The sequence below is a fragment of the Poecilia reticulata genome, chromosome 19, assembly GCF_904066995.2.
Source record: "Poecilia reticulata chromosome 19, P_reticulata-male-v2, whole genome shotgun sequence".
Taxonomy (NCBI): Eukaryota; Metazoa; Chordata; class Actinopteri; order Cyprinodontiformes; family Poeciliidae; genus Poecilia; species Poecilia reticulata.
Genome location: NC_088848.1, coordinates 8,233,033 through 8,254,921, shown reverse-complemented (window position 1 = coordinate 8,254,921; position 21,889 = coordinate 8,233,033). Strand labels below are relative to the sequence as shown.

General features: G+C 43.1%; 1 protein-coding gene across 3 annotated transcripts in view; it reads right to left on the bottom strand.

The window, feature by feature from the left end:
• Positions 1-21,889, bottom strand: part of LOC103481466 (zinc finger MIZ domain-containing protein 1) — a 122,602-nt gene that overhangs the window by 33,297 nt on the left and 67,416 nt on the right. For all 3 annotated transcript variants that reach the window (XM_081600655.1, XM_008436925.3, XM_081600656.1), the window contains 3 exons: positions 10,726-10,845; positions 4,956-5,069; positions 2,168-2,273 (listed from right to left, as the gene is read on the bottom strand). In XM_081600655.1, the coding sequence (XP_081456781.1) occupies positions 2,168-2,273; positions 4,956-5,069; positions 10,726-10,794 (289 nt within the window). In that variant the 5' untranslated portion in view covers positions 10,795-10,845. The remainder of the gene's footprint in view (positions 1-2,167; positions 2,274-4,955; positions 5,070-10,725; positions 10,846-21,889) is intronic.

The window sequence follows — 21,889 nt, the reverse complement described above, 5'->3', positions numbered from 1 at the left end:
ATATTAATCTTTAATTACTTAAATTTGAATCATTTTGAAATTTAGTTAGGATTTGGTTAGTTTGGTTTGGATTTAACAAATTTTGTAAACTTAGCACATTTATAAAAAAAAAATAAAAATAATCCATCCATCCATCCATTTTCTTGCACCCTTGTCCCTTGGTGGGGTCGGGAGGGTTGCTGGTGCCCATCTCCAGCTAACGTTTCGGGCGAGAGGCGGGATACACCCTGGACAGGTCGCCAGTCTGTCGCAGGGCAACACAGAGACACACAGGACAAACAACCAATCACACACACACTCACACCTAAGGGCAATTTAGACAAACCAATTAACCTAACAGTCATGTTTTTGGACTGTGGGAGGAAGCCGGAGTACCCGGAGAAAACCCACGCATGCACAGGGAGAACATGCAAACTCCATGCAGAAAGACCGGGGCAGGGAATCGAACCCTGAACCTTCTTGCTGCAAGGCAACAGCTCTACCAACTGCGCCACTGTGCAGCCCTAAATAAATAATTGAAATCAAATTTCAGTCCACAAATTAACTGACTGCAAAAACAATATGACTTATATGGCTATTTTTGATGGATTATAATATGACTTTTGTCATTTTTAATCCACACGTGTGATACTTGCATTCTTTCAATTTAAATTTAATCATTTTACAACCACCGGTACTTTCAAATTTTTGTTAATACAAATAGGTTTTACTCATAAGACCAGAACTGAAAGAGATAAATAGACATAAAAGTGGCATGCAGTTTAGATTAAAAAGTGACTGCACAAGCAAACTTGTGAAATAAATAAGCAAATATTGCAGCTCTGCAAAAATTGTTTTTTTTCTCTCTTAAGTTTAGATTCACAAAAAAAACTAATTGGGCATACAAAAAAAAGCAGATTTACAGGGACAGCTATTGCTGCCCACGCCTTGGTGCTCTTTTGGTGGCGCCACTGTCAAGAGATTAGCATCTGCTATTAAAGTCTTTTTAAATCTATCAGAAAAAGAAAACGGGCTTTCTGAGAAGTCTCCCTCTCCACAAACACTGACTCATCCGACTCCCATCAAACTAATAATACATTTGTATTTGTACAGTGCTTCCCTAAGTACTCAAAGACGCTTACTGGCCCCATCATGTGATTCTCTCCCTTCCTCTGTCGCACGGCAACAGCCCCCGCCGGACATCAGGCGAGCCAGTCTTGCCCCCTGGGATCTCTGTGGGAGTGTCCTTTTAGAGTCATCTCCTCCAGCTTCTACAGGCTGTTTTCTCTGGAACTTCAAAAAACAAAACAAAAAAAAAAACACCCCCTTCTCTCCGCAGCCATGCCGGAAGCACATCCCTGTTCTTTCCTCTGAATCCGTCTCCATTCCAAAAATAATTGCCCATGAAATGCACTTTAGGATACCACCCAAACGAGACCGAGCTCAGCTTTCCAAATGATTACTGTAGCAGGAAATTATTCAGACTGCGGATCAATTGGCAATCTTATCTAAGCTCATAAAATAGGCCCTGAGATTTGATTAAGCATTAGGCAGAATTAGAACATTTGGCTGTCTTAGTTATTTGCAGACAGACCGATTCCTAACTCTTAGCTGAAATAACAGCGGCATGACCTGCGCATAAAGCAGAGAAAGGAAAATCAAACACATGCAAAATTAAACCAATATGTGGCTGTCACTCTCTTAAATCAAGAAGGCTCAGCAGCATAGTCAAGCGCAGGTTTTCCCATGACTCATGAAAGGTGGAAACCACAAATCATCACCTGCGAAAGATCACAAAATATTTCTTATCTTTTCCGCTACCGACACATCTTTATTCCCGCCACGCTCCAGCTCATCGTTCTCCCAGCTTGTAAAACACCTTTAAGATATCTGCATTTTCGCCAATAACTCATCAACTTCTGCAGATGTCAAAACTCTACAAACACAAAATGTCGTCAGCAGTGATGACAGGTTTCCGGCCCGGGTCACACACGGATTATTACTCTTCATCTGAAACCATAAATCAAGTCTCTTTGTTTCCCTTGAGATTAAATGGAAATTATGTCAATGTGAGCTGCTGCCAAACACGGCTGTGGGTATTTTTTACTATATATATATATTTTTAGGACGTGTGCTCTCGGCAGTCATTATAAAAGTACCGGGTTTGCAAATAAAACTCTGGTCTTACCTGCTGATTTTGGAGTGAACTTGTCCCTGTTGGCGGCGCAGACGGCCAGGAGCCGATAGCCCAGGTCCAAGTCGAAGCCTTGCTGCGCTGCTACGCGGCTGACCACCTGGACCCAGTGAGAGGAGGCAGGACGGTTTTTAAAAGAATCACAGAAAAATATGATCGTGACCATTTTTCAGTGGCGTTGGTGTACAGTACAAAAGTTTTAGTCGTTCTTACACCTGTTTAGGTTTAAGAGGGTTGCTGTAGTATTTAGTCGCACTACAGGAAAAAAAAAATCTAATTTAATGGGCTTTTGTGTGACAGACCAACAGAAAGCAGGGCATATTTGGAAAGTGGACAAAAAGGTGACAATATTTTCAGAATCTCTTGTGAAAAACAAAATCTGAAAAGTATGGGGTGCATCTACATTTAGATGTACACTTAAGAGCTGAAGTTACTCTTCATGTCTTTACCAGCTTTCCATATGTAGAGACTGATTCTGCCTTTTTTGTTTTTAATCACAAAAAAAGTTCAAGTTCAGTAAGATTAGTTAGAGTGTCTCTGAACAGCAAATCCTGCCACATATTCTAAATTGGATTCAGGACTTTGACTGAACCATTGTAGCAGCACATACATATGCTTTGATCTAAATAATTAAATTGTAGCACTGGTTAGCACATGTTGCACATGCTGAAGCATTTCTACATTTGTATTTATGTCATAGAAATGGTTGGGAAATGTTGACAACAAATTTTAAATGAATATTTTCTTAAGTTATTCCACAGGTCAGTTTCCATCAAATTCTACAAACGCTATATGTTTTTCAAACCTGAAATTCTGTAACAGTGAACCATCCGTCTTTATACGATGATAGTAAAAAGTAAGGGACAGACATGACAAGTTTAACTCTTCTCGAGGACGCTGCATTTCACTTTATCTTGATCTAGTGACCTTTTGGCAGCATCAAAGATCCAATTCGGCTTAAATGATGGAGACACTAAGAGTTTATAGCTTCCATATGAGTCGGTTGACAGCAGGATGAGAAGCAAATGTGGCCTCCAGTGCAGAGATGACCCACTGAGAGGAAACATTAGGAGACACATCAACATGCCATCGGAGGCGATGTAAATCACCATAATGTCCTGCAACAATCCTTTGATTTACCCTTACCATTATCAGCTCAAAGAGAGCTCCTCAACCCTCCAGGACATACAGGGTTCTGTTTGGACCCACTTCGAGATCCTGTCCTTTCAACGTCCCGTCGTCACACTTCGAGACGAGTTCTGAGGTTGCGGAGCTGAACTCTGCCGCATGCACCGTGTCATTATCTCCAGTAAATATAGTCCTGACGTGACACCAGCTCAGGATACGTACATCTGGGCTTTATTTAGAGGAATGTCCCATTAAGCAGAAGAAATATGAGCGGAGACGGCCAAATTAGAATCTGAGCTACTGAGGGAACGTTTTCCTAAATGGTAATTTCAGTGTAAAAAGTGGTTCCAATTCCAGGTCTTTAATTGTACGCAGTTGGTGGAGTTGAGGTGGGTTTGTCCTCCACAGGGCCAACATGTGTGTCATACATTAAACCAGCGACACAAGCCGCTTCACTGTTCAGGAGTAAATTGTGACAGAACATTTGTGTCATCCTCAGATGGTGATTGACTAAACAGTTCTCTGAAAGAGTTTGAAAGCTTGGGATATTGTTTTATATTCCAACCCCTGATCTGTTGGCTGAGTTCCTTGGTCTCTTTGATGCCGTTTGTTCACTAATGTTCTCTAACAAACTTCGGGTGCCTTCACAGAACACATTGAATCACACATAGGGGAAGTCTGTTTATAAATTAGGTGTAAACATATATATATTTTAAGGGTCTTAGAGTAAAGTGGAATGAATACAAATGCATGTCGCATTTTTCCATTTTTATTTGGTTAAAAATCTTAGGAAATTATGCACCCCCTTTTTTTTATTTTTGTTGGTCTGCCACATAAAGTCCCAGTGAAATAAATGGAAGTTTGTGGACGTAATGTGACAAAACGCTTTGTACTTTTTACAAGACACTGCAGGTGAAAACATGAAATTCACGGGACGGAGAGCTGTGTAATTTTGCAATTACATTAGATTAACTCGGGGTCTACAGAGCTCATAAACTAAAAGGAAGAAGCCGCGACATTTTCACGGCAGGACACAAATTGAATTGGCAGAATGGAGGAGAAGTCACCTGCTGGTGCACATTAAAGCAGCGACAGAAGCAGTCGCTCGATGTGTCACAGTGGCTTCGCTGACTTTCGTGCACTGCTGTAGGGGATACAGGCTGCACTTAAAGGTGCAGCGTATTTTTCTTTCATCTGTTGCTAGCAGCAGCGCGTTAAAGCAAAGGTGACAGGTGAGTGAAACCTCTGCAGTCCATGCCAGTGTTCTTTTTGAGGGTATTTTCTGTATCCATGGCAATAAAGGGTCATTTCAAGACAAGAAAAATTTATATTTTCTTGAGCACCAACCATTGCTTTAACACCCGACTTGATTAGTTGTTTTATTTTTCATTAAATTCACCAGCCTCCACACAAGCTGTTAATGAGGTCACTGAAAGGAGGATAAATCTGAGTGCTTCCTCTTGTACAAAGTGCTTTTTTTTTTCTTTTTTTTTTAACCAGTGACCTTATTGAAGATCAGGCAAGAAAACATTAGCTGTCTTATGTCCCTGAGAGAGTTACGCAAAAAAGCCGACACAGCAGTTGTTTTTAGCGGCTCTTCTCGACGCCCTTGAAACAACGAGAGCGAGGCTGCGGGGCGGAGCTGGGGACTCACCGTTAGGCATCCCATCAGGCTTTGCTCGAAGGGGCGCTGGAAGGCTCGGGGGTCTCCGCACCAGTCCAGCAGCTCGGTCGCCGCTGTTTGGAAATTTGCTGGATTTTGTAAGTGCTGTGAGGAAACAAAGAGGACAATAAAACTGCGAAGTGTGCTGAAAATCAATTAGCTGCTGTTTAAAAGCAGAACAGAAGACGGGCGACGGACACAACCGCATTTACTGTCCAGCTAAAGAGAACAGAAAGATGAGATGACGGTCAATAAAAACGGTGAAAATTTTTTTCTCGACGGTTACAAAATGAATCAAAATTTACACCACAAGTTCAGAAGTGTCACCAAAGGAGGAAATACCCTCCCATTTGTCAAACAGCCTTACAGGTGTATCTCCAAAAAATGAGAAAATCAATGAAAACTCATCTGTATCAGAAATTCAATTCAAAAACTACAACTCATTACATAATGATATAGATTTATTCTGCACAGAGTGATTTATATTTCTTAATGTGTCGCCTAATTATTATAGCTTACAGTTGATGAAAGCCCCACAATTCAGTTTCTCAGCAAACAAGACTATTTTATAGGTCCTCAGAAAAAAAACAATGCTGTGTCATTGTTTTTATGGAAAAGACTGCTGACCTCAGAGTCGTCCAACAGACAGGCACTGATACCGTCCACGAGGAGGGTATGCCACAAGCTGCTTTGGTGAAAAATAAAGAAAAGCTGCTTGTTCACAGAATGTTGTGTCCTAAATTTTCAGAAAGTTTAGTGGAGGGGAAAAGTGTGGTATCGCACTGTGTGATTTGTCAGTTAGCTGGTCTGACTTGAACTTCACAGAAAAATGATTTAGTATTATCAAGAAAAACATGAGAGACACCTGAGCCAACCTTGCAGACAAACTGAAGGCTGATATTTAAAACAACCTGGGATTCCTCAAGACTTCAGGGAGAAACAGGTTGATTAATTGTCTCCAATGACACGCCGCATTGATGATGCCACTATTATCACTATTATTACACTGTTATTTACAGAATTTCCCACTACTCACTGAATTTTTTTGACAGCATAATGGCTGCCATTTGTAAAGCAGCCAATCCAAGAGCAACATAAATTTTTCTTGCCGCTGATTGGACGGCTCAAGCGTAAGGAAGAGGAAGAGTAGAGACGTAAGCTGCTGCAGTAGTGCTAAGATTGTTTCCACTAATGTATTAAATATTGATGATGTGTGCGTTTCACTTTATAAATTGAATTGTGGTTTCGCTTGAGACCCCATCTTCACAGCAACAATCCTGACCGCGGTTCTGTTTTACTTTAAATACTTTGAAAAATAAATAGAGAAAACGGATCTACCCATCACAAGCGGTCACTTCAGCTGTGAAAGCTTTAAAAACCTCAACATAAACAACACTCAGGAGTTATCTGGAGCCTTTACAGAGATCACACACAAAAACCTTTACAGTGCACTTGCTCCAAACAGGAACAAATGGACTCCCACTCCACGAAATCAAAGGTAAATAGAGTGGGTAGTCATCTTAAAGCGAACCGCTGTCTTCTTAATGTGTGTGTGTATTGCTTTGATTTCACTGTCAGAGAACTGCTTTTTTCCTGCTTGCTCTTTAGGGGGCAGCAGAGGTCAGGATTTGATAAGGCGGCTTTCGTATCAGTTTGTGAAGCTGGCATTTGACGGGGGCTGAGGGGTGTTGGGAGGGACGGATGAAACCAGGCTCGTTTATTTTCTGCTTTTGTCTGTGACTGTGATACGCTAAGGGAACTCATGTTGAAGTGAGACGTGGCAGAGTTCCAGTGCATGCAAGTTTCTGAAGGTGGTTAAAGTGAAACACATACAGATGCTAAATTTAGGAGAGTCTCTGGAAGCTAGACAACACGCGCAATCAGCGCACCGGGGATGGAGCGGGAGAGAGGAGGAACTTGTTGGAAGGGAGGGGAGAAAGAAAGCACACACCGCCACTTGGGCTTGAAGTGATTACTGTTCTTTGCACTCGGAACAATTGGTCCCACCAGTGTGGCTGTCACACGGAGTGCTTGGCACTGCCATGCCACAGATGTTCCCCTCTTTATGGCCAAAAAACCACCAATCAAACCCAAACCAGTGGCCAAGAAAACACCCTCTACCCACTCCGCTACTCTAGCGCTCGCTCTCTCTGACTCAACATTTACACACCAGTCAAAGCTCGGCTCAGTTCGAGGGGGGAAACAAAGATGGACAGGACGTGCAGCGTCCTGAGAGTCGCACACAGCCCTCCTCTGTATTCGCGTCTGGAAAACAACAAGCACATCTGCAGCCTAACTGGAAGTGACAGAGCGTGCGATCTGGCAAACACGCTCTTTCCATTCAACAAAAATAAATAAATAAATTGAAAAAAAAAATGCTGCTGTTGTTCTACATTCATTGGCGCAACAGAGAAACATATTAATGGAGGCAATTAACCCAGGAAAAGGAGCTCAGCAGCAGCGAGACAAAAACAGCTGTGCGGTCTAAGAAGCAGCAGCAGCAGCAGCTCCACTTTATCTTGAAATATTGGTGCTAAGGAGTTGGAGGAAGTGCTCCTGCAGGGAGAGGACAGTTTGCAGGGTTCTGCAGAGCCTCCACCACATGTATGCATCATCAGAGAGTAGAGTTTGACAGCAAAACCGGCTTCCCCACTGTTAGAGGAAAATAGTATCTCCGAAATAGATACCAGCAGTATCAGACAACCCATCTTTCTCACAAAGTATTCACAACGGTGCAATTCAGAGATGCGAGAGAAAAACAAACTGTCAGGGAAAATATGTGCCGGGGAGAAATCAGATTGCCGTTTTTAGCATCTGCTTGGAGGTTATAACCCGAGCAAATGCAGTTGCTCTTCTGTGCGCGAGCTCTCCAAGGTTAAAAGACGTGTTCTTGTGAGGTCGTTGCCTTACAAACTCTAAAACAACACGCAGTGGCTTGCAAAAGCATTCAAAAGCTTGAACTTTTCACATTTTGTTATGTTACAAACGCAAAGATTTCATCTCCTACACCAAAGTAGTGCATAATTGTCAAGTGGGAGGAAAATGGCACATGGTTCTCAAACTATTCTTACACATAAAAATCAGAAAACTGTAGCATGCTCTCTATGCTATGCAAGTGACAAACTGTCATTTGTGGCACAAATGTCACCAATGGCAAAGCTGTACGTGCCGCTGACTTGGACTCAGGATGATAATCTTGAGATCCGACTTGAACTTAGAAAATGTTCTTGGACTTTGGCACACTTTTGTGAGGTAATGCCTACACTTCTCAAGGCCAATAGCACTGTGTTTCTTTGTCTTACCAAAGAGAAACTAATATTCTGCTCCAGGTTCTTAAGTAAAAGATCCATTCATTCATCAGATAGCGTTTGGCTGAGTTATTGTTTAAATATCCCATTATTGCAATTTTACAACGGAACAGTAATTTAAGAATTACCACAGCAATGATTTTCTGATCTGACTTTCAACCCTCTGATTCAATCACGCTGACAGATTCCAATTTCCTCCACTTTATCATCGCGCTCAGCAGCAATTCATCATTTGAGCAACAAAATCAATTTGTTACCCTGTCCGCCGCTCCGGCTGGGAGCAGTCACACGGACGTGTCGCATCTTCCAGGAAGCAACACTTAACAAAAGGCCGCGCTTCATTTGTATTCCCGGGCCTTTCTTTGAGATGCCAAAAAATTTCCAGCGCGCGCACGCTACAGTTTCAATTAAAGCAAACAGCTGGATTGGTTTACAATATTTCCTTAATTATTTTAATAGCTTGGATATTGGACAATGGGGAGCGAGGGAGGGGGAGAAGATAGCGAGTTAATTGTTCTGATCTCCCCTGATGATCATCTTTGTGCGCGGGGAGGAGAATAGACGGCCAGCTGAATGGGCTCGCCGCTAGTCTAATTGGCAGGACATAAATGGTATTTATTATGCGGGCCTTCCAAACCCTGATTGTCTGCAGCACAAAGCTCGCCTCTATTAGCAGGGTGCTGGCTCTTACTGGTCGATTTGAAATGACCCCACGCTTTAACCATTTATTAGATAGACTGGAGGCCTACTCGTGTGCCATGGATCTCTCTAATTGGTGTGTTTACCCCCGCGCTGCCTCCTCAGGCGCTAACGTCGGGATGTATTTGTTTAAATTTTTGTCCTGCCGGGTTAATACGTTTAACCTCAAAACATTTGAGCTGTGTAAACTGTTGTTAGACACCAGCAAACCCCTTTTCTGCACTTGTGTGAACCCGCTTTAATAGACCCTCTCCACGTTCATTAGAACCAGCGGAGTGGATATTGAATTATTTAACACCCTGCTGCGATAAAGGTAGCCAGGGTGAGGACTGAGAGTGTTTACCTCTCTTCGTCTTATTACTTAAAAACATCAAAGCCACATATTGTCTCAAGCTGCTCCCCCACTGGATGAAAGGATTTGTCACGGACATGTTTAAGTACGACGAGCACCACCTCAAAGGCCTACTTCGTGTCGTTCCGAGGGACCTCGGCGCTGAGCCGAGAAACAAATGTGCCGTTGGTTTAAGAGCCGGGATCAGACCCCCGCAGTCTGGAATTTACGTGACTGTGTGTCTGTGTAATTCTTGCCGGTGATTCGTCCCGCAGTAAACTGCCGAAAAGCGGGAACAAAAGGATTTGTTGGGAGTCAGCGGTGGTGGAGGAGGATGGAGAGCTTCTGCTCTTTGACCCCGGTCAGTAACCCGAGTCACACCAGAGTTCTGACAACAGGAACCGAGCAGGTTAGTCACTTTACTGCGGTCAAGTGAGAGTGCTGAGGAGCATTCTGACTCTGATGGTTAGGCTGATCATTTTCCAAAGTTCTTCCTGCTGTAGAGTTAAAGAGTCATTTTGCAGTTAAAATGACGTACACAAAGTGATTAGAGAATATTTTCTTCACAGCTTTAAAGGCTGCATGTACAGTAATTATATACTATAAGTGTATAAGAAAAACTGACACATAAACTAGTATGAAATTAGCAAACCTGGACATTTTGATTCTAAATGAGTAAAACTGAGCTTTTTTTTGGTGCAGATTTTTAAGACCAGGATGTCCACTAAATGTGCCATTTATCTTTTTTTAAGGTATTTGTCCTGATAGGGAATTTGTGAACAGCTCATAAGTTTTGCGTCGTGGCAAAGAGGCTTTCCTACCTTAAAGACTCAAAACTCATCAAATAAATCATCAGAAGACAAGTGGAAATTGAATCCAAAACATATACTGCAAACACACTCAACAATTAGAAGAACTGTTTGATTGTTGTAGAGGCAAAAAAAAGTAATTTCCAATTCGTCTGAGTTTGTAATTGGGTGTTGTTAACTGCAGGCAAACCTCTTTCCCAGCAGAGCAATAGAAGAGAGTGGTTGATTTTTAGAGCTTTGATGAGGTGGATAAGATCAGCTTCACATGTAAGTATCAACCAATCACTGATCTCCCGAAATAAAACAAAAAAACAACAAAAAAAAATCGAGCCAATTATTGGTGTACCCCTATTTTAAATTAAACGTGACTAATATAATTTCTTTACCCCCACCACTTAAACACCTTTTACATATTTTATTGAGAAATGCGAGACTCCTCTCATTTTTCCAATCAGAAACACACTTCTCGGCTGAATGAAAATAATTTTCATTTGAAATTCGCCGGGGGTTCCAAACGATTTTTGGGGGCATAATTTTAAAATAACATGGCTGCCGGAAGCCAGCTCGAAATCAGATTGCAGAATGAGAACCGGTGCCGTCCCCCTCCGCCTCACCTGCTTGATACACTGCAGACGATCATTGGTCTGCTGAATGTGTCTGTCCATCGACGGAATCGAGTTCATGTTGATTGTCCCCGTCTGGCCTCTATCTGCCAGCCATTAAACTGGAGAGTTCTGTAACAGAAACACAGACAAGTGTTAAGGCTCAGCTCCAAGGGAAGCTGCTGATCACATCACCACCAGGATACAGCCTCCCTCCCTCTCTCTCTCTTTCTCTCTCTCGCTTCCTCTGTGTATGTGTGTATGCTGTGAGTCAAGCAGGGAGATATTGATTTGGCAGGTGACAAGCACCTCGCAGAGCCCAAAGGATGACATTCCCTCTCAGCTCCTGTGACACCCTTAACAAGCCCCGGCGGTTGTCCCCCGTACACCTTTGGAAAAGACACGCTGGACTTAAGGCAGGATGTCTGACCGTGTTTAAAGTGCCTCTGGGTGAAAATGAACCGAGGTAGGGAGGGACACACACACACACACACACACAAACACACGCAAACATAATGCGTCAAACCTCACAGTCTGTCAGCATTATCTCAGAAAACGGCATGAAGCTCCTCCATCCAGCTCTGTGGGAACATTAACTTGGCATGTGGCTCTTTGTTTACATTACTTAGCCATTATGTAATCTTTGGTTAACAATTATCTGTATGCTGGGCCCAGACATGCTCTACATATCTTTCCCTCTCCTCCTCCTCCTCTTGTCCTCGCTCTACCAGAGTTCCTCTGACGAAACTCCTTACAGCGCACTATTGATTCTGAAGCCGGAGCTCATGGAAGCCCGTTCTCTTTCTTTTCATCCTGGAGAATAATTTTTCATGTAGGCCAAACAATGGGGTTGTGATCTGGCACACTACACAGGATTATCGCGAGTAAAAAAAAAAAAATAATAAATAAATATTACAAGCTGAACTGAAGGTTATCAGTTTTGCCTCTGGGAGACTGATTTAATGCTGCGTTCAGTGTCAAATAAATATTACAAAACGGTTGTCGGCTATAACTCAGAGTGACCTGCATCTCAAAGTGAGGGGTTAGTGAATTAATGGGCACATTTATGAGGAGTGAAGAGCGTCCCCTCCCCTCCTCCTCCATCCTTCCATCTACTGGTATCTCCATCTTTCTTTCTGCTGCTGCAGGGCCATCTCATCCCCCACGCTCCTCCCTCCCCTCACCATCTCTCTCCATTACCAATCTCACAGTGAGAAATTTCCCTGCACAAAGTACCTGCGAGATGACGGGAGAGAGCGAGAGAGGGGGAGAAATAAAAAGAGAGGAGGCAGCATGCTGCACCATACTGATAATGCTCACTTAGGGGTCTCTAGCTGGATTTAACGGCAGGGCCGGTAATCTACTCCACTAGACAGCTAAAGAGCTTTTATGCTACCTATTGGAGCTGCTCATGCCTGTACTTGAGAGGAGAGAAGGGCACATGAGTGCATTCCTCTCCATAAATTAGAAAGCTCATAAAGAAAAAGAGACATCTGAGGATTTTCTTTTTCTCCTTCTCTCCAATTCCGCGTTTGCCGATGAAAAGTATCTGTTTGCTCACATTTCTGAAGTCCTACACTCCACTCGCACTAAATAACTTTGTGATGGGAGGAGTAGAGCACATAGTTGATGACATAGGGCGTACAATATAATTGGATACTACGGGATGCAACTTACAGCACTACATGGGACAATATGATGTAATAAAAATCACTTCAAAATGATACAATGCGATTTTAGTTGATATTTCTAACAGAAATAGAGGGTGGACTCTGGACGGGTCACCAGTCCATCACAGGGCAGCAGAAAGACACAGGACAAATAACCACACATACACACTCATGCCTAAGGGCAACTAAAAGAGATCAAATAGCCCACAAGTCATGTTTTTGGGATGTAGGAGGAAGCCGGACTACCCAGAGTGAACTCATGGATGCACAAGGATGACCAACAAATTCCATGCAGAAAGACCCCAGACAAGAAATCGACCCCAGGACCTTCTTGCTGCAAAACAGCAGAGCTACCAACTGCTTGATTGTACAGGCCCATAAATGAAACGGTGTAAGGCAGAGAAGATAAAAGCTAAAAAACATCCACAAGTCAAAGGAAACGCAACACAGTTTCTGTATGTTTAAATATGTTTTCTAAAAAGTTGGTGTTTTGTTGTCTTAGAGAAGTATTTCTCTTAGAGAAGTAAATTCGTAAAGTATTTCCTTTACGAATTTAAAACAGTCTTATATTAAAAATAGTGGCTGTATTGTAAGGAGTTGTGCTTAACTGTTAGATTTTGTTTTTGACAAAACAAAAAAGTGTTCCACAATGATTTCGGAAATGGGTTTTTTTTGTGTGTGTTTCCAATTAAAGTTGCTGCATACAGTTTCTCAATGAATGAAGCATCCATTTTCAATAAAATTTCATATCTCTCTCTCTCTCTCTATATATATATATATATATATATATAGTTTTTCAAACAATGAGGAGACATCCATTGCCTCGCTATATCCCCCAGGTGTGCCCCTCTATAGTTCTCCCATTTCCTCTAAGTGTCGCTAGACAGAGGACTGATGCATGGCGCCCGCCGTCACCCTCCACCACCAGCAGGTGTCTCCCTGGCCCTTCAAAGGCCCAGCCTGTGGCACAAAGAAGGCGGAGTGGTGTTACTTTAAGCCTTTACAAGCTCTACAAATCCTCAGCTGCTGCTTCCTAACAGGGCCCACTCAGCCCGGCACTGCCTGTCTGACCTTGTGGTTATTGATGAGCGAGTCGACCTGCTCTCTCCGGCTCTCTCCTCTCTTCGCCTACTCCTCCTCCTCCACCTCCTCCTCCTTCTCCTCTCCCCCCACTCCATGTCATCTCTCTTACCTCCAGCAGCGAGTTAAAATGAGGGGAAACAAAGGTCTGAGTGTCATCCACCTCCATGTTTTTTTCAGTTACACAGACATTTTTAACAACACTTTTGATCTAAAGCCTCCGTCCACACATTGACATCTATTAGCTTCTTAAGCTCAAAATTATATTAAGCATATGATGCGAGTGTGTTGGGGAGTAATTGAATTTCCAGATATTTTCTCTTCCTAATTAACACTAGTCCTTTGTTACATCTTTTGTAACTAACGAGAGCCAATTTAAAGATTAAACCTCTGATGCGACGCAGATAACAACAACAAGAACCAATTATAAGCCTCAGCCTATTTACATGCTCTTTTCAGATGTTATCATTCCTTATTTTCTCTGTGCCTCTCTACCTGTGATCCTATTGGATTCAGATAGGAATCCCGTCTGCCGTTGGTGAGCGCGCGAGGGGGAAATCGGTGCAGTTTTGTGCCTTACTTGAGCTTAATTTACTGCAAATTGCACGGCAGGCGTTGCACAACAAGTAGAGAGCTGTGGATTCCTACACAACAAAAGACACATGGCGTGGGTGTGTGTGTGTGTGTGTGCGCGCAAGAGACCGGAGTGGGAGGGAGGCAAAGGAGGGAGACCCGCTTTCCTTCCCCTATTCAAGCGGGAGCTAAAATATATGTATTGAGTGGGAGCTGTAATAAAACGAAACGGGTGAGGAGATGCAGGCCGGGAACAAATATGAAAGGCAGTGGAGTATGGCGGCAAGGCGATGGAGCACCACCGGAGGATTGGATGAAATTATCTCTTTATAATCAGGGGGCTTCTGCATGGCTGCCTCCTCCATTGCCCGGTGACAGATGAGGCCTACCCCCTTCAAATGGGGTTTTTCTGCATGCTATCAAGCCCACCTCTGGGGTAAAACAATGTTTTCTCTCCTCCCCTTGTACGACTACTTTAAAGCTTTGTTTCCACTCGGCACCCCGAGAAGCTCCACACATAAGGCTTTGAAAGTGGCCATGAATTGAATTTCATTTAATTTAATTTAATGGCAAAATCGAGGGACGAAAGTGGCTGAGGAACGGCAATGCCGAAACAGGTCACTGCAGCGCAGTAAAACGGGGCGGAATCGGCAGTTAGGGATAAAAACGTTGTTTCAGACTCCCAACCCTCCGGATCCTTCAAAGTGCGTCTCTGTCGTGTTAATGTGACGAGCTGTGCGCCGCTGCTCTGTGGGATAAACCGAGAGGCAAAGCAGAGTAGACAATGATTAGCTTTATCCCGCCATCACTGCAGAACAAATGGATCACAAACCCTCTCCACTGAGCTGTTGAGGCGCAGGGAAGTGGTAAACAGATTTAATTTATTCACATAAACGGCTTGTGAACCGAAACAGTCAGGCTTGTCGGGGAGGCCAGCCACGCTGTGGGAAAATGATCGCTTCTGGAGTTTCGCACGTCTCTCATGCTCATGCGGTTTCGACCAATGTACTTCCTGACTAAAAGAGATGCAACGATCAGATTTTGCGGGACGATAACGATTCTGGATTCACTTTGGGTTCGACTTGCCTCCAGCTCACTAAGAAAACTGATTTCTTTTGCTATTGGATAGTGTTAGAATTAGACAAGTATAAAAGAAAATAAAATAGTCAAATCTGGTCTGGATTTTTCAAAACTGCAAATTCTTGAAAACACAGCTTCTGATTTGTACATTATTTGTAAAAACAAAAACGAGGATTCACAGTTATCCCCAAAACATTGTCCAGAGTGTTTTTCACAAAACAGACTGAAAAGTTTCATCAGTCTCAAATTGTGTTTTTACATATATCTGTTTAAGGTTTAAGGCAACAGTTCTGTTCATTTTTGATAAGTTTAATAAAGAATTGGCCTCTGGGTTGTCTGTTACCTGGCTGCAGAAAAGGAGTTTATTTATTGCTTTTATTTATATTCCATTAACAATCAAACTGCGAGAAATAATTTATTGTTGAAAAACGGAACCGAAGACCTGCTCCTGTTGGGGTTTTTGACTTATACAAGAAAACAAAACTTTGCATTTGTTGTTGTTGCGGTTGCCTTCCAATCCTCCCCATCCTCTGCTCACTTAGGGATTTAGTTTCATTTCTTCAACACGCTGCCATCACAGCATCCCGCAAAAGAAAGGTTGGGGATCAGTAGTATTTTAAGTATTTTACATTTTTAACCAGACATCATCAAATTTATTCTATATTCAACAAAGCCACTGAACACCAGTCAGAGTCAGTCAAGGACAAATTAAATGTGCCAGTCAGATTCCTGTTCTTGATATATCTTGCTTACTTAGGTTTGCAGAAAGCTTTCTGTATTTACAAGTTTTTTTCGGGGGGGGTTTTTCTCCCCCACCCCAACATTGAAAATCCATTGCCTACATAAAAGGTGGGAATATGGCAACCGGAAGCCATGCTGGCCTATTATACCGACCACACACACTCTCACAAACCCTCACACATCTCTCACCTTCCCCTGAGTGCTGGACCTGCATCATGATACCATAACAACACCCTCAGTCACTCCTAATGTGCTTTACAACAACACTACAGGCAGGGTGTTACACCTCCGCAGAGCAGTGCAAAACACCCCCACAACCGGCACACACACACACACGCACACGCACACACACCCACACACACCTCAGTGATTGAAAGCTACTAAGCCAAGCCCTGCTGACACTATTAAAACAGAGCAAGGTGGCCTGAGCAAAGAAATCAGCATCACTCTCCTGCACCTTATGGGGACACGCTGCTCAAGGTGATGGTGTCCCTGTGAGTCATGTATTGTAGGTGAATTAAGCAATAAAGGAGTAATCTGTGCCATCATTGACTCGGGTTCGGCTGTTTGCAGCACTTGCTCTAGGGTGATAAAGATGAGGGAGGAAGTGGAGGAGAAGGAAGCATCTCATCACACTCGTGATTTTAATGAGCTTTGATTCTGAGATGTGTCTTGTTTTCTTCCGACTATCGGCTGAGAAAACCCCCCTGCCTACGTCCCCCGTCCTTTAATTATCTCAGCATTGTAAAGAAGCATTTTTTTTCCTCTTTCCGCCTCCCCCAACCCCCAAGTGTTTAGCTGAAGAGGGCACCTCTGGGACTCCAGGTGTCCGCCTGGTGAGTGGCCAGGCAGGGACAAAGCTGTGTTTGTTGGATGGTGGAGAAAGAGGATGGAAATGTGTACGAAACGCTGCCGTTTCCATTGTTGCTTTGCAGAATGTGCCATAATCCCCCGGCAGGCTCCATCCAGAGCTGGCACGGAGGATAAAATGAGCTGCCTCCTGCCCGTCCCACCTCCCCCCCTTCCTTTCCTTCACACACATATGGACATGCAGCCACTCCAGTGCACGTGCACTCTCTCACACCTCCCCACATGGCTCCCTAACAGGCTTGGGGATGGATTTCTTTTATTTAATGTGGTTTGGTCTGCAGATCCAGAGGCGACCGTGAACGAGGGCGGGCTTGCCATCGTGCCACTTCACCCGCACATAATCTAAAGGAGCCCTGCTGCGACGGTCGCTGCTCACTGATCTCTCCCGTTTTCCCTCCGTCTTTCCCAATCTCCCACATTCCCTCCCTCCCTTCCTTCCTTCTTTGCCCTCTCACATTTTCTTTTTTTTTTTTCCACCACAGCTCACATAAGCAAGCCTCCCGGATTCCTGCGGGAGCCCCACGTTCAGTACACAGAGATTGTTCAGCCATCAGGCACATCTGCAGCATGATTAGAAAAGCAAAGGGAGCACGGTGGTGGAAGCAGGAGGGTGGGATGGTAGAGGCCACCCCCTCCCTTACCTTTTTTTTTTTTTTTTTAAATAGAAGCAGAAAACAGAGGGCCGGGATCATAGAGGGGCCCAAGCAATATCTCTTCTCTAACCAAGTGTAACGTTTCACCAAGTCTCAGAGGGCCATCTCCATCTGTAATATCTGCAACTAAAAAGCCCGTCAAGGAAAAGTCGTCAAGGAAAAGTTCTCGAAAAGCTTAATAGCAAACAACCAACATTTTTTAGGGATAGGGATTTAGTGATCCCTGGGGACAAGAGCATCCAGCTGTTCTGGATGAACTGCACACAGTAACTACATGTAATTGTATACTTTGATTTTATTGATAAGTACTGATGTTCCGATGGACCCAACAATGTGGAAATAGTAAAAATTCCAATTCTGACCAAACAGATATTTTTTGGGGCTTTAAACATCTTTGGTCAGAATTGATGTCACAATAATTCTCAAACAGAAAATTTCTGCTCTGATTTATTTTCCTATTTTCTCACAATATTCTTAGGAGTTCCTCAGGGCTACACATTAGAGCCCCTTTATCTAAATAACTGGTTATGAAAAAAAAAAGAAAATCAGCTTGACTGTAGAAGGCCTGCTATACCAGGTCCTTCTCTGCTTAAGAGTATTTTACAAATGTCTGTTCCCTGAGTCAGAACAGGAATGTTTAAGCACACCTTAAGTACTTCAATATTAAGCACACTGAGTCCATTTTAATGGAAGAAAAGGATAAGTTCTGCAAGCAGTTAGTCTGAATAAAACTTGTATTTCTATTCTGCATGTTTGGCTTAAAGTTAAGTGGTGTAATAAAAACTCCTCCAATCTTTCTCCTGTTTAGAAGAGTTCCCAGCCACATGCATGCAGCATGAGGAGCAGCAGGGCAGCCTCTGCCTCTCCCGTCTGCCCTTAAATTCCTCCTCAAAAAAAACGGCTACTCTTTTAATTTCCTTCCACCAAGAGCATCAGAAAGGAGGGGTAATCCTCTTGGGGCGTCGGAGGCAGCAGCGCAGATGAGCCACGTTTCAGTGTGAGCACCACCAAACGCACAGCGGCGTGGAGCTGTCCAGCTAGCCTCACGAGTTCCTCTCCGTCAAAAGCCCCTCGCTTTTCTCCTCCGCAATCCTCAAGGAGTTTTTGGAAGTACGAGAGGATGATGAAACCGATGAGCTGAAGTCTGAACCTGCAGCTATTGCTCATCGCTGCTTCCATCATGCCGATGCAACACTATCACAAAAGTCTAAATGTTAGTGCAGAGTCGATTTGGTTTCATTTTTAGTGAGTGATACCGGTGCAGACACTTCATCTATTCCTCCCTGTCTCCAGGTGTACTTTTAAGTGTCCCTCCCTGTGATTGGCTGTTCATTTTACGTCATGTACCGCACTTAATCCGACCAGCTAAAACTTTGAAATCGGAGGGTAGCTAACAAAGAGGAGATATTATGAGGTCTGAAGCAGAGAGGGACTGATATCACTGGGTGGGGGTTTGGGGGGAGGAGTGATGGGTGAGTTCGCAGGATGCATGGAAAAGAAATCAAAGAAGGCTGAGAGCAGAGCGTGAGCATGCTTGTGTGCTCAGTGCCTTACAAGTGTTCAGAGTAAAAGAGTAGCACTGATAAGCTTATGTTTTGGGCTGTCTACGTTGCCCGAGGAGACAGAGGACCTCCTCGTCTCCTTTGAGCCGGAGACCTTCTGCCTTTTGGTGATTTTGAGTGAAAAGGAGGAGAGACACGGAGAGAGTGAGAGATTTTTAAATAGTGCATGAGCTCAACCCGCTCGGACACTGATGGACAGCAGCAACATGAGCTTTCTGTTTCACCCAGGAAGCCTTGTGAAGACACGCCATTAATCTGCCAGACCTTATCGTGACCTTACCAACGTCTGCTGCAAGAAACGTCCCCCTTTTTCTCTTCCTCTGTTGGGAGGTGCAAGTCCAGACGACTGACTATAGCTATTAGACATGTTGCTTGTTATATTAACACTTGTCCATAACATTTACAAGTGCAGAAATAAGAAGCTGCAAAGCTATAAAAGACGTCATAAATTGTTCTCCTCCTAAAAGTCTGTCCTTACATTTTACTCTGGGCTTTAAGAGTCCTGCTTGGTTTGAAAGTAGGAGAAAGAAGGTAAGCAGAATTTTCAGGCAGCACACACTTTGCAATAAGATTAACGAGGTGGCTGATAACCAGGTTGAAGAAAGGCATGGACCAACTATTCCTCATGCTTACAAATTTCTATTATTTAGTAATATCTCAATAAAAAATGTAGCTCTCAAAATCTGTGGTGTGCCTGAATGTCTGTATACATTGAAAGTGTTGATGAATATCAGTCACTTATGCACATAAACGTTCTGTATTTCAACATTGTATTTTGAAGGGTAAACAAAAGACAGGAACAGCTATTAGGTGGCAAAGTTTAGCAACTTTATGCAGGAAAAACCAGTACATGTTTACCTCTGGTCTGTAAAAAAAAAAAGGTTTTATTGCTGCAATGCCTCTAAAAATGTCCTCACTGATAATTAAGAAGGGTGTTTCTGGTCTTTGACAAGCCGTTTTTAAATTCAATACATATCAGGTAATTTATATTCTTCTATATTATTTTATGGTCTTTTGAGAGATGCCAGTCTGCTAGGCGCATGCATAATTTTGGGCTTAGGTGTTGGTCACAATTTCAGAACCTATATGTATTTCTGACTTTGTTATATTAAAATATAGTACAAGAACAAACAATATTTTGTGTTGGGACCATGAATTGTTCAGGTAATACATTATGAACATTAATATGTGAAGTCAACATAGAACTTGTTTTTGTTCAGGCTGAACCTGGAGATTACTGGATAAAAGGCCTTCAAAATGACTAATGTATTTTGGATACATTGTCTTTTTTTTGTAAAGTAAAACTAAGCTACTTCCTGTCAAGAGAGTGATGGGTAAAAGTTTTGTATTTTGTCATGCCATACTTCTGCCACTAGCTAATGCAACACGGTATGAAAAGGTTCAATTTCTATTTCCTGACATTGGCTCATAAAAAGAAAGACAGAAAAAAAAACGTGATTTTTCATATCCACAGCCCCTTTGATAGCCCTCGGAGAGCACTGATTTCATATTAACAGTCATCAGTCCCGACAGAGAGGCGACTATCATTCCACAAATGTGTTCAATTAAAGAGCAGAGAGCTTGGAGAGGGGTAGCGAGAGGCTGTTCCCTGTGCCCGTTTGATCTGGATTTATCTAATTGGTCGATGACGACACGTTACCAGACAGGCAGGCGCTTGATCCGCAGTCAGCAGCGAGCCGACCTTTTCCACCCTCCCCATCGCCAGCGATGTCCCTCACGCCCCCTCCGTGACCAGACGGCCTGTGTCTGCATGTAAAAAAAGGAGAGTGTGGGGGGCTGTGTGGGCGGCGAGTCGTGTGGGAGGAGGGCTGATTTAGAGGTTAGGCGGCAGAGCCTGTTGTAAATCTGTGTCACAAATCTTCCTTTTGGAGCCACGGGGACACACACACACACACACGCACACACACAAGCATGTGATGAATCCCATGTAACGTGCAGACCTCCACGGCCTCTCTGGCTCTTTTTTGACTGCGTGCAGCTCGCCGCGCTCCGTTTGACCAGATATCACGTACAGCCGTGTTTTGATTGCCTTGTGAAAATGAATCGGGAAGCTTCTCGTTTCACATTGAGCGGTGAAGAATGCCAATGTGTCAGGGGAGGAAAACGGAGATCCTCCAGAGAGGGGAATACTCAGCCCAGTCCTTAATCAGCACTAACATTTACTCATTGTGCATCAATATTTCTGTGTCCTTCTTTCTATCTGCCTCAGTCCTGAGTTATTTCATTGAGTGTACATTACTAGGCTCAAGTTGCGGCTCTATTTGTGAAGTCGCTGCATTAATAAAATCTAGAGGCAAATCAGGGAGCTTGTGTACAGTCTCAGTGGTGCAGATGACATGTTTCTAAAACAGTATGCTCCTTTTTTATAAAATCTTACAGCTGTCTAAGAATAGCATCAAATGAATACTGAATGTCTGGATTGGAAGCAGTTTACATGAATTACGCCATTCAATTCTTGAGCTGTCATCCGAAGCAAAAGCAACATAATCATATGCAATTTCTGCAATAGGAGATTGCAGCAAAAAACAAGCCTGTGCAGTGTGAACCGAGATAGTTTCTATTCATTGAAAGCACAGTTATCATGCCTCTGAAAGCGGGCCACTAAAAATGAACCAAGGCCCGGGTCTCGTATGTTTTTCATTTCAAAATGCTTAGTACCGAATCGAAGTTCACAAGAGATTTACAGCAAGTTCCACAGTCAACACCTAAAAGTGGAACCTTTAAAAAAAAAATCACAGACTTTACAGAAACAGATTGATGACTGGATAAATAAAAAACGGTGAAAGATAAGATGTGCTGGGTTAGCAATGTGTGTTTTTTTTTTAAATATGAGCATTTAGGATGAAGAAAATGGAACCTGGAAACGTTTTCCTTATTTATCCATATTAGGAAAACACGTAAATAATCTATCAGACTTTCTGAGATG